Source organism: Loa loa, assembly GCF_000183805.2.
Source record: "Loa loa unplaced genomic scaffold supercont3.4, whole genome shotgun sequence".
Classification (NCBI taxonomy): domain Eukaryota; kingdom Metazoa; phylum Nematoda; class Chromadorea; order Rhabditida; family Onchocercidae; genus Loa; species Loa loa.
The window spans coordinates 163,235-177,202 of NW_018108184.1; the positions used below are offsets into that span (position 1 = coordinate 163,235).

At 34.7% G+C, this 13,968-nt stretch overlaps 2 protein-coding genes across 2 annotated transcripts in view; both read left to right on the top strand.

Annotated features, from left to right (window-relative positions):
• Positions 1–4,159: 4,159 nt before the first annotated feature.
• Positions 4,160–8,631, top strand: LOAG_07819 (hypothetical protein; the record flags this gene model as incomplete). The annotated part of the gene is made up of 5 exons (XM_003143352.2): positions 4,160–4,470; positions 5,086–5,190; positions 6,179–6,340; positions 7,549–7,705; positions 8,037–8,631. 5 exons carry the CDS (start codon positions 4,160–4,162, stop codon positions 8,274–8,276), a joined length of 975 nt encoding a protein of 324 aa, XP_003143400.1. The 3' UTR covers positions 8,277–8,631.
• Positions 8,632–10,929: 2,298 nt separating this feature from the next.
• LOAG_16453 (N-acetylgalactosaminyltransferase) overlaps positions 10,930–13,968 on the top strand; it is a 5,304-nt gene continuing 2,265 nt past the window's right edge. The window contains exons 1-4 of the mRNA XM_020449105.1: positions 10,930–11,175; positions 11,446–11,637; positions 11,985–12,258; positions 12,443–12,558. Coding sequence (XP_020307418.1) covers positions 10,940–11,175; positions 11,446–11,637; positions 11,985–12,258; positions 12,443–12,558 — 818 coding nt within the window. The 5' untranslated portion in view covers positions 10,930–10,939. The remainder of the gene's footprint in view (positions 11,176–11,445; positions 11,638–11,984; positions 12,259–12,442; positions 12,559–13,968) is intronic.

Below are 13,968 nucleotides of genomic sequence, written 5' to 3' on the forward strand. Positions count from 1 at the left end.
TAATACCAAGGATAGATTGATCGAAAGGGAGATCGATATTCCATCCATATCCCTTTATTGATCTTCTTCCATTCACTTCTATTCATGTCAAAAATATATAACATGATAACTGTTGCATATATCACTTTTAGCGCTTTTTAGTTTTTAGCTTAATTTGTTACCATAACCCTCTTAAGTCAATTGAAATTCTAGGTATTCGTTGACTACAAATTATAATATGTCTACAGTAATAATTATAATGACAATGCAAACAATAACAGCAATAGTAATCACTAATAATATTATTATTATTATTACTATTATCTTTATTATTATTATTATTCTTACTACTACCATTATTATAACAATGACTATTGTTATGATTGTACGCCTTGCTCTGTCTTCTTAATAAATTAACATTCATTACAAATTTCAAATCATATTATGTAATGCCAAGATGTGCTGGAATGAATCTGTCTCGATTTGTCATTTAATCGAGCGCCTGAAAATTTATTGTTTGAAAAGAAACGAGAACGTTTGTAAAGCCTTTGATAAGAGATGAAATTGAATGGAAATGTCAGTATCTTCTCCTATTCCAATGTTTACTACTACTAATACCACTATAGATGAAACTTATTGATGATACATACACAAAAATGTTCCCATATCATTTCCATACTACTCATAAGGTATATCTTATTACTGATTAGTATATCATGCAACAAATACAAATGATAATTATTCTAAAGCATAATCAGTCTCTCTTGAGTTGTCAATTCAAACCCTCAATGAATTCAAATACAAATACTTAAGCCACATACTGTATGAACGATTCTTTTTTCTGCGAAATAAATTCAAATTTTCAAATCATTTAAGAAAAAGATGCAGAGTATTGGAACGGTTGATCCATCGATTTATTCTTACTTTTATAGACTTCTTTGATAGTTTTATCAGCATTGAATTTGAGTAATAACATTTAATCAGTTCGTTTGATTATCTTTCCCTGTCACAGACTTGAATTTGAGAAGTATGATAAAAAGAGAAATTTTAAAAACCATTCAATACTTTCGTCTTAGCAAAGTAAGAATGACACAAACTTATTATTACTGCTGGATTTGTCATATTTGAAGTGACAACAAATTGTACTTCAGAAATCCACACTGATAAAAATTTTACGTTTTTTTAGTTCATAATTTCTTCTCAATGATTTGCAAGATTATGAAGGAATAAAAAAATATAATGCAGAGATGAAGTCGAGAAAAGAAGAAAAGAAGAAATACTGTATCTACCAAACAGTTCAAACACACTGCAAAAAAAAAACGATTATGCTCCAATTACGAATGTATAATTCATAATACTTTCTTTCGGTACAGTGGGAAGGAAACGTTTTAGTAATATTTAATTGACTTTTTAATTGTAAAATTTAATTGCAACAATGTAAAAGTAAGCAAAATAACATTAAAATTACATTTGAAACATTGCTTACAATTACATACATTAATTGTTTCCGGGATTCAAAACAGTGAAGAAATAATACTTGATACTGAACACCTTGTATAACAATTAGTCGATGGTCCTACTGTAGCAGTGGTAAGCGCATTTGCCTCAATATCGATGAAACAAACAAATGAATGTGCGCAAATTACATATAATAATAAATCTTGTGCAGAGATGCACGCAGTGTCATCACGAAGACTTTCATCGAAATGCAAAATGCTTCGAAGGCACTTCAAATGACTGATAAGAGGGCTTTTTCTTTCATGTTTAAATTTCTTGATTGTATTTTCGAAGAAGTTTGGCACTGTTCGGTTCTGCATAAACAGGTCAAGCATAATTTTCAATCAAATCAATGGAACAAGTGCGTTAAAGAATTTAAAGATACCAACAAATCTTAAATTTATAGGTTATCCTGTTACCTTCCATTAGGTTCGATATGTTTATTCTTCTCAAAACATTAGAGACTGCATCTCCAGGCAGGATGATCGTAAAACCGAAAAACTGATAGGTCAGTAGGTAAACATCCAAACTGTTAAAGGTACTGAAAGTAGGGCAAAAATCCAAGAAATTACCCCAAAAATAAACGAAGACATGCAAATCATTTAGCCCAATAGTCAGCTCAATAGATAATACTCAGTTATGATGGACAACAATGTACTTCCCTAATTATGCACTCACCTCTTGACCCTTGACCTTTTCTCATAATAGCATGAAGGCTTCCGTACAAAATGTAGCAGCAGCAATAATAACTCACCATTATACTAAAGGAATAGCAGAATACCTTTTGCAATCCAAGATGAAATTTTAAGATTTGAATAAAGGTTCGAAATTGTCACAACATTTGAAAATATGTAAAATTTTCGGGAATGAATTTTGTCACTGAGAAAAAGAACTCATCACTCATCCTCGGTCCGATTAATATGCAAATTTGTTAAAGTAAGAGTAGAGTCCTTGATTAAACTAGGAATGGAGTCCTTGGTTCAATCAATATGCAAATTCTGTTAAAGTTTGCAAGAAGCTTTTTGTCTTCTCAATTATGTTTAATTGTAAGTCACCAGTGCTTCCACATCTCCACTTTTGCAAAACTGTCCTCTCCTAATTTTTGTGATTTAATATAACTAACATATACTATCAGGAACCGGAAATATCACCTCGCCACAATCAAAAATGTTTGAAATTTCTCCCTTCCCAATAGTGTTATCATCTTTTGCATTATTTCAGCGTTATGAAATATATGTGCCATGGAATAATTCGGGAATTACGTGAATAATTTACGTTAAAGGATGATCTAAATGGGTGTACTGAAACATTGACTTGTCCCAGCCGATGGTTATGTGTAGGGTTGGTTGGTTGTTCGGGGAATATTTATTTAAGAAGGCAATTAGGCGTAATATCACGTGTTGTATTATCTCATTCCGTGTCCATCCCACATCTTTTGCTAGTAATATCTCATTTTCGCTGATGATTTAACACAGCAACATTTACCCAAACTGTAAATAATACTTTAATATCGATAGATTTGCCCGAACCTTAGGTAATACGGAGGATGAACTTTCTTTGAGGATGGATTTTTTCCCAATGGTGACCACAAGGAACACGGATACGTTGCATTAGGGCCATAAACGAAAGATTTTGGGCAATGAGATGTTAACAACTCCTAGCCATAATCAATGCGCTTTTAGATGTGACTGGGAATTAGAAAAATCGAAATTCAGAATTCGACTGATACTTAACAAGATGGGACAGAAAGTTCCCGGGAAGGACAGTTGACATTTCTGATGTAATCTTCCATAAGAATTCATAATATATTTATTTATTACACGCATTTCTTTTTTAAAAGCAAATTGAAATTTTGCGAAAAGCGCACGACGCGAATTGTGTAAATTGAACGTGAACTATAGCCGAAGGTCAAAGATCGGGCTTGAACTTTCTATCTCTCCAGGGGTCATTTTGGGTAGCAAATTTCATAAATCTACTGGCAAAATTATGCTGCAAATACTTACGTAGTAAATCGATTACAAATCAATACTGCAGCAAAAATTTACGGTCAGTCAAACTCTTGAAATCCCGCCATTGATCTCAAGAGAAATTACCCGCGATTTCTCAAAAACTAGAGACAAAAATTTGTACACATCTCGGGCACTATTTCGCATCCGTCCAATTCGACAAGAACAAAAATTGTCCACAGGACGCGCGCGGAGTAGTGATGAGTGCGTGCTGCGTCGCGTACGCTCTCATTACCATTATAAAAGGAGCGCTGAGGGCGGCACTTGCAATCAGTGTTGGAGCTGCAGTCAGCGGCGACGTTCTTTGGCGCATACGTGCATACACATACGTACAGGCACACACTTGCAGCGCAGACGTGCGAGCACGTGCATGCAGACGTGCGTGCACGGGTAGGCAGAGACAGACAGGTGCACGCGTACAGACACACAGGCACGTGAACTCAGGCACACGCTTGTGAAAGGGCAGCAGCAGCATCGGGTTCGGTGGTAGGAGGGAGGTGGTCCGTTGGAGTGGGTTAGTGCAAACCTGTTACCTTTGACCTTCGTTGGCAAGGCTTTACACGGCTGTCTCTAATTTGACATTAAATCCACGGAACCTAGGTGTGTGACCTATCATTCGAAAGCCCGTTTTGTGCTGGGGACATTGGTGCGGGTTATTTTAAGTGACAACGATCACGATGACTGCAACTGTCGTAGACCAACCCGATAAGCAAGAACATCAACAGCAAGATCAAGAGCATACTTCGAAGCAGCATTTACCACAACAATTGCAACCAGAACATGATAATGTTGTTGCATCGATGGAAGGTACCGATGACGAAGTTGCTGTTGCAGTTTCGCGTGACATTCCCATCGATGCAAGCCATCAAGCCACTGCAGAACAAGGTCCAACGGAACAGCAACATCATTCCGAAAGAATTCCGGATCCCGGGATTCTTTCGGCGAGTGCTTCAGCTCCACATGCAAAGACAAAAAAACCGCGAAGAAGGTTTGCAGTTTTGTTTTTTTTCGTTCTGGAAGCGTTTTCGGATTTTGTGTTTCTCAAAGTGATACCAGCCTATTAGGAAAACCTGCCCTATTTTTGCTTCATTTGTGAAAGAGTTCGTCTTCTATATTTCTGCCCGTTTTTACCACTGATTTTATGGAAATTACCGAGTTTTTTCTTTTTTTTTTTTTTTTTTTTTTTGGGTAAAATCTAGTAACAACGGAAAGAAAACCAGATGATAGTTTGGACAGGGAATAGTTGAATATATATATATATGAATGTACTTGTTCAAACTTGAAGTCTGCAAAAATTTGATTAAAAATTCAGCTGCTGACAACTGTCGATTAGCTGTTATTAGTTTCGTTATTAATTTAAAGGTTTGGGAATGTCATGGTTTAAAACGTTTTTACGGATTATTTCACTTTTGATTACTTCCCAAGATATGAGAATACTTTTATAAGGAACAGTTTCCTAAGGCTACTCTAAAGGTGGGGTTACTTTATCTCAATAATTTTTGATTCCTTGTTTTTTAAGGCGTGTGAAAGATGCGTCGTACATTTGCCTCTTGCGATCTCGTATTAACAAGTCAACAATAAAATAAATAAGATAAAGTTATAGGAGGGGTGGAAAAGGACGCTGGAAACCATATCGCACATTATCGCTGAAGGAAAAAATTGTCCAAGAAGAGAAAGAAGAACGAAATGCAGTGGAGAAGCGGGAAAGGTTAGTTCCAATGAAAATTTTCATGTTATTGACAGAAAACAAATGGAGAATGGGGATGGAATTCCGGGAAACAACCATAAGTTATTCCATTTGGGTTAGGAATTACGGAGAACTTTCATAAGTTTTTTTTAAAGTATTTGTCCCTGCAATTCTGCTTTTGCCATCATGGACCGGTGTTTAATTACTGTCAAGTTGAACTATTAATAATAACTCATGGCTTTAGCTGTAATTCCATTCTGTAGGCTTTTCGGAACCTCTCATTTGAAATATCTGACGAAAAGTTAATCTGGATATAACCATATCGCCGTTTTGAATGCATATGTATGTGTATAATTTTTGATGAAGGTCGAGACATAATACTTTGCGAATTTTCCAGACAATTCTTAGTATTTCTTCGGAAATGTTTTTCTTTTTTGTTCACTAAATTTAACAGAAAATTTGGATGCATTTATGCGCAAATTCAGTTCATCCAGTTGAATTAGACAATCTTAAATAATGTCAAATTTGCGCTCATGGAAATGATGCATACATTATATTGTGGAATTGATATTCATATTCACTGAATATGTTTAAGTTTTATTCCTTTATAATCTCTATTGGTTGATGATTAAGATACGAGAGAGTATGGAGTAAGAATTGCACTATGAATGTTTTGATAGATTGTTGTGGAGCAGTAGGAAAGTTAACAGAGCATAACTCAAAATATAGTGGAAAAAGAGAAATTTGTCTTGTTACTTCGAGTAGATTGTTTCTTTGTTCATTCGGATCATATCTACTACGACATAACCGGATATAAAATAAAATATGTTACTATCGAAAAAATGTTTCTAAAATTTTGTGTAAATACAAGTACTTCCTGGAACAGATAAGGAGCTGCCTAATTCTACTCTTCAAAAACGACATGGTGTAGTATAGGAGTTGAAAAGGTTGGGTCCAAGTCATATTGAACTGAGTGGGATTAGTTTTAAAATACCAATTTTTATTTAAGATTGTTTTCACGCGGTAAGCCTATGGCACCGTACAATACGACGCAGTTCCTGCTGGAAGATCATGAGAAGCGTACGATGCCTCCAGATGTCGGCGATTCGTTACCTGGGATGACCGCACATCAACGGCAATCCACAGCAGGATTTTCACCAACTCACGAAAGGTTTATATTATTTTCATTGCTATTATTAATCGCGAATAAATTTTTCAGTTTATAAATCTTTTTATATTGTTCTTTATTTGTTGTGGTATTACCGGACTTGTATTGTTGGTTTTAATTCTTGCTGATGTCTGCGATTATGTTACCAGAAAAATCAGTAAAGTCCGATCCTGGCATCCTTTTGCGCCTTTACACTGGTCGTTAGTGGTAATGCAATTCTGGAAGAGCCCCATTGAAAGATATTCGCGTTGTTCATTATTATGATATTTGATTTAGCTCGCATTTTTTTTCACTTGATTATAGGAGGAGGTTATAATAGCAGTAATTATTTATCTTTTATAATTTCAAGCGAAACAATAATTGCGTTTTTTGAAAAGAAAAATAGTTTGGCGTGACGTCACGCACGAATTAGTAGCGTCACGTGTAAACAATTACGATAACGTAATTGAAATATGTTAATAAAATTTTGTTTGAAAAAATTAAACCAGTTCCAAATTTTTCTAGACGTTGTTTGCAATTATGCTAAAAAAATGTGATGAGTGTGTTGCGACAACAACGTACATTCACATACATACGCGCATGTGCTACGCTCCATTTTCGATCGACTCTGAAAATCTCCAAAGGCGAGCAGATTTTCATATAGTCGATTTGGCGAGTCATTGAGTTACCCGAGCATTGCATGCTTGGCTTTGAAAATTGCGAAATCTAGAAATCGCAGGAAATGATGATAACGAAGCTGACTAAACGGTCTGTCAGTTCAGAGCGGATAAAGTTCGGAGCGGGGGATTTACTTACTCTACTGTGCCTGGGATGAGACATTTTCAGAACGACACGTCTTTGTGTGGTGTTGGTTTTTCTCATCATCAAGGACTGGTTATAAGTAGAGAAGTTGGGATTGTGCGTGAAATCAACGGACCTTAGTGTTGTGAGTGGCCAAAAGGGTCACCCGTCCTTTTGGGAAGAGTAGGGTGAAATATGGTCTCCCCTTCAGTCCGCTCCGTTTTAATTGATGATAAGAACTGATTAATAAGTTTGAGCTAATATTGTCCTCGTGTACAATAGAAGTTAATTTATATCAAAATATTCGCAGGTTTTTTATATGCTCTAGGGAACGTTCGGACGTAAAGGCGACTCTTTGTTAGATGGGGAAGATGAAGCTGCCACATGCATATTTTGTCTCCCTTTTTTAATTCGCCAGTAAAATCTTATAGATGTGGTACTATTGGTCAGTCAGGATCTGAAATGGGTGGTAATACAACAGATAGTGCAAGTTATTCAGGTGGAGAAGATGATGAGATGGAGCGACAATTTGATGCTGATTATGATTATGTCAATATGGAGCGTATCAGTAACATGACAAAAGATGAGGTATTCTTTTTGTTTTTCCTTGATGGTGTATTATTCAACGAATGGAGGAAGGATGCAGTTCAGAAAACTGAATTTCGTTTTATTTTTATGTGTTGGTGTTCATTTCAGGATATTAAAATGGTATTTTGTTTGGCCCTTTCTCGGACTTTTGGAAAAGCTGGAATTATTCAATAGAGAAAAGCTACTACAGGATAAAGAATGCAATAATATTTTTATTAAAATTTTGATAGTAATGGTATTGGGAACTGCGCGTGAGGAATTCAAATTTCGAAGGGAACAGTAACATTTGAGTGCATAGTTGTACTTGGTTAAGCAGCTGTGCTAGTTTCAGGTTGCACGGGAATATATGCATTTGGAAAAGATTAATGGTAAACTGGCGGATCGCGTGAGTTTGCTGCAGTTAGAAAATGATAAGTTAAAACAGCTGCTGAAAGACCATAACATTTCTTACGAAGATGTATTACCTAAAATACGACGGCATAGTGGTACATCAGTTTCGGAAGCAGGTGATGCTGTGCGCAAAAGCCAGGACGAAACCATGGTTGATAACAAGCAAGAAGTGGTATGCTAAGCCGGTTTTACTTATCTACAAACTAATTTCGGTTGTAATTTATAATCGTGGTCAGTGTTGTATTTTTATTTTTCCATAATTTGATGGATGGCTCTTCGCATTTGACGACTCATTTTCTTTTATGGGTAAAGAGAAGGTTTTCAGAAATTGTCGAATTTCATTTTTTTTTTTCTTTCACTTCTTTACAGCTCCATTGGCTATAATCTCTGGTGATGATTTTTGCTGGGTTGTTTTATACGCTGTATATTTGTGTGTTTATATTCCCTAATATGTATATTACTAATTTCTACGGGATAATGCTCCATTAAGCTAGTTCATTCAATACTCTTTTTATTAATTGTTCGGGAATGTGCAGAAAAAAATTAAATTGTGATAAAATTAAATTCCAAACTTCCGGAAGGAAAGTTTTAAACGTTTCGAAAAGAAGGAAAAAATTCAAACGAAGTTCAAAAATATCTCTTCTGAAATTGAACTATGAGAGGCTCAAATACGAAAGGCTTTTCGAGGCATTATAAATATACTTGGCACAGGAGAGCTGGAACTAAATTTGATTTTAGGGTGATTTTGAAATTTTTTTTTTTGCGATATCTAAATTATGCACGCCTGTTTTTCGTGTGGTTATGTTTATGTTAACGTTGCCTTTCCCTTGTGTTTGCTAATTTCACTGGTTCCTCCTCTTCACAGAAAGATGAATAATCCGGGTGCATCAAGAAGTTTCATGTACAAATTAATTGTTTCATTATCAGTGTATTGTCGGTGTTACATTGATCGTGTTTGAGACCTCAGAAAATTTCGATTCAGCATCAGCTAGAAAGATCAGAATTCTGCAGCTGATCTTCGCAAGAAATATTTTTCAAATTGTGTAGGGAAAGCAAGGTTCATAAATTTTGAACTAAGCAATTTGTATCGTGCGTCACAGATTTGCTGATGATTGCCATTATAAACAGTAGTGGGGAATCGGCACATCTCTGTTTATCTAATTAAACGTTCCATTTGGGAGTTAATTTTTGATTTTTTCATACATGGAAAGAAGAAATAGTCAATAGTTTTTTGAAAGTTATTCGAGCACTGGTTTCTCATTTTCCAGAACATTCGAAAATGTCATAAAATTTCTTTTGTAATTATGGATTTTCTTATCTTGTCCTTCCAGCATTTTTATTTGCGAAGTCACATTTTTTGCTGCAATCAGTACTCAGTGGATCTCCATCATCGGCTGATTCTTGAACATTTTTTTTATTACTCTTTTCCGTTTTTTAAATTATTATGATGAATTTAGTTCAGCTTCAGAAATGTTTAGAACGATTTGGGAGATGAGGAGAACATATCGGCAGTCTTATCACTTAGAATTTGGTTGGTACTGCAGATGCTTCAGGCAGACATTGTACTTTTATTTCGAATAAGAGGATGTGATGTAACTGGGATGCTTGCATCGCTTAGAGAAGGACATAAGTAGAAAGAATAGTTTGCAGCAGGAATTACTGACACTAAGGTTGCAATTGAAAATACTCATTTCCTTTTTTATTGACTAGTTGGAAATCCCCATATCACCTATCTAGCTATGGCTTGGGGAATCAGTCTTATCTAATATTTATACTGCTTCAAAGTTATACCTCAGAACATATTTTAAGAAGTTATGTCTGGAGTTGAAATTAGTCACAACTGAAGGTAGTGTTATGAAGGATTGTATTTCATCTGTCTGTAGGTCTTTGTTTTTGCTTTTTTTTAATATTCCTTAATGTCAGTCATTGAAAGAGATCATTCAACCAATTATCCTGTGAAGAGATCGATTTATATTCCATTAAAATTCACCTATCTATTTATCTATCTATTTATACATAGATGATGATTTTCTTTTTTGAAATAAAATGTTATTCAAAGAGCTACTTTTGTCCCAGTTTACTGTCAAGCCTTGTGAAGTTCTTCCAGGTATGGGATTCAAAATGCGCATTTTTAAGCTGGATAAGTGGGATTAAAAATATTTTTGACTGCTAAATATTACCGTGAATTAGAACTACTACACATGGAATGAGAGGGGAGATTGGAGTGGCTTCGTTACTGCAGGTGTTGTGGGAGGGGGAGGGGGGGGTAGAAAAAAAACAATGAAATCATGAGAGGCACTCATTGCTAAAACGTTTTTGTCGAAGCATATTGGAACAGTGCTTCTTAACATTTTCTTGACAAGGACAACTTTTGTTTGTGGCAAGGACTAGTAGGTTCGAGAGCAGTAAATTAATTTGAAAATAAACTTTAATCGAAACTTCTAGGGTACCGGTTTATCAAACATTGATAGGAATAACCCTTGCATGTCTACTACTCACCGCAATTGCTACCTTCGTAGATCATCATTTGAGAATCCACTAGTCTAGAAGATTTTCTATTGATCCATATTTAATAGCTGTTACTCAATGGTTTTAAGAAAGGCTAAAAGAATAGGAAGCTAATTTTCATTAACTTTCATTTTCTATTAACTTTCAAATGCATCGTTTGCTTCCTCTTCTGCTGGATATGTCAAACACAGGGCAAAATATAATTTTTAAGTGGAATGGTGTAATTTTGAGGAGTGAATTTCGGATCATTAATCTTGTACCGTATGCTTTCTCTTCTTTCGTTGCGCATCGTCATTGTTATCATTCAGTCATGAATAAATGATTCGTGTCCCCTCAATGTCACTGTCATCACCGTCTTTCTACTTCATACCACTGCTGATGTTAGTGGCGAATCTTTTTCTATCCTTACTTCCATATCTTATTTATGTTAGTGTTACTGTTGCCGATGGAACTAATATTTCTAAAATTTCCGCAGAAAAGATATCAGAAGAAAGATTTACTATTTTAAATGATGAGCCGAAAAAAAGTGAAGCATTGCTGGAGAAATGCCCATACATGGATCCATATCTGGAGTAAGTTCCAGTATATCCTCGAATTTTCAAAACTTTTTTATTTCCTTTAACTAAGCTATTTTTGCTTGATCTAATCCATCGCTTCATTTTCTCTTAGATCCTAGTTATTTTTTCTGAATTTTACACTTTAATCTCATTTGTTAGGTTACTTTTCTATAACATACAATTGAAAATTAAACATTCCGGCAGTTATCGCTTTCTCTCTTTCTACAGATAAATATCTTCGGAATAGTGATATCAGAGATATGTGATATAATCCAACAATTTCAGCATATTATCTTGGTCAGAAGTTGATTCCAATGTTAGCAACTGTGATCCAACTACTCCGAAAGAGATTGATATGATAGCAAGTGAAGCAGAGAGGAAACGATACGAATGGGGTATCAAGAAATTTGCTTATGATGTAGTAACAAGTGATAAAATTGGACCACATCGTAAATTGTCATCTATTTATCATGAAATGTAAGGAATCTACCATGAAGTTTTCAGGTTTTTTGTAATATTTCATGATCTTTCATAGGATTTCTCAAATTTTTCACATTCTGAAATGCCCGAATTTTGTTTTAGGAGATACTGTTGCAAGTATTGCAATCCAGAATCCTCTTTCACGATTAATCTAATTTCCGTCTTAATTGTTGACGGTTCATTGATTAAATCATTGCATGATATTGATTTCCGAGATTATCATTTTTTGCTATTATAGATTATGGTGTAATGTAGGTTCCATTGAGGAGCTCATGATATCTAAAGTTCCATTCCACTTACCAGTTCAGTTATATTAAAAGTTATTTGTTTTCTTTTTTTTTCAGGTGTAAGTCACTGCCTCGCAATATCAGTTTGAGCGTAAGCATAGTCATTATCTATCACAATGAAGCACTATCGGTATTAATTCGTATGCTGAATAGTATTTTCGACCATACTCCATCCAAGCTTCTTAAAGAGATTATTTTATACGATGATTGTAGTGATTATGATACACTGCTCATTAATCATGTTATCAGCTACGGCAATCATGTACAATGGCCAATGGAAAAGATAATCACGCGACGAAGCGGTGAACGATTAGGACTAATCAAGGCCAAGGTTGAGCATTTTTAATCAGATACTATCATCCGAAGGATTTTTACTGGGGAACTGCTGGAAATCTAGTTAATTTTAAGAGTATATTTGTTTGGAATTCAGGCACATTTGTGATTTAAGCAAACTCTGAATGAAGCTATATATAAAAGTCTTTTTTCTTCCTTGATAGTAATTGTTTGTTTTCCAGGTTTACGCATCACGTGTGGCTCGTGGTGATGTCCTCGTATTTTTGGACAGCCATTGTGAAGTAACTCCATTGTGGATCGAACCTTTATTGCTACCAATTCAGGAAGATTCCACAAGGTTAGAGAGTGAGATATGTGTTGTTATTACGTATTTGTTATTATTTTACATTCACTTATACACGGAAATTTGTGGATAAAGAGATTGGCCAGCAAAAATAGATTTGACTGGAATTTAAGTTTATTTTATTAACCGTTGTATTCTTTTATTACACTATTAGTTTATATTTATTAGATTTTGGGACAAATTCTTTTTTTGAATCAAAGCAGATCAATAGATCCGAAAGCCCATTCTTCTATCAAATAATGGGTGATGAGTGTTCAAGATTAGGTTTTGATGAATAAAATGAAAGAGCTGCGATAGTGAACGAACCAAGACTCACTTTTAAATTATGGCTTCTTCTTTTAATGTAGCAATTGTTGCAGACCAGCAAAATTATCGATGAGGAAAAGGGATTAGTGATCAGGAAAGGTGAAAAATTAGGACAAAGAGAAGGGTAGACATGTTCTATTCGTATTAATTTTTCATTAAATGAATTTAAAGTCGTGTAAGGTAAAATTGAAAAATTCAGAGTTGTTCTTCCAGTCGTTGATTTAATTAGTGCAAAAACGTTTGAATTCTCGAGAGCAATGATAACAAAGGGTGCATTTAACTGGTATCTCGAATTCACGTGGAAATATATTCCCTGGGAGTATTGGGATATACCTGAAAACAACGTTAAGCCATTTCAGTAAGTGTTTTGTGTTTCTTAGTTTTTCTTGATATCTACCATAGTAAAATCATTGGGAGGATTTCCAGCACGTAGTAATCCATACCCAGAAATATGGAATGGTTAGTATGCTGAATTGCATTTGCAAAATGATTTCTGTTCTCCAAATATTTAAATTATTAGTAGTTCCCCCAGACTGATTTGAAATAACAGCATTTGAATTATACTATACCTTCAACAAATTATGAAACGAGTGAATTCGATGGAATAGTTTCATGGCTAGACATGCTACGCTTTCTTCGATTGCTATTATTTCCTTTACTATTATTATTACTAGAACAATAATTTTACTACTACAATAACAACAACTACAAAAAAAACTAACTGTTTTATTTACTGCTATCATTATACTATCCCTTTCAGATTGATTGAGAAAAAAAAAAGGAAAAAAGGAAGAAAGAAAGAAATAGGGAGAGGGAGAGAGAGAGAAAGAGGGAGAGGAAGGAAGGGAAAGACATATACTACTTCAAGCATTAGCATTTTTCCATATTTCCACTCATTTCTTTTAGTCGATCATCAATGGCTTCCCTCATTATAGTAATTCTCTTTGATCTTATTATTTATGCTTATTCTATTCTATTTCTATTATGTTCTATTCTATGCCATTCTACTCTATTCCATTCTATTCTATTCTGTTCCATTCTATTCTCTTTTTTCTTTTCTTGTTCTATTCGTATTTCGTATTCAACATTAAACTTGTG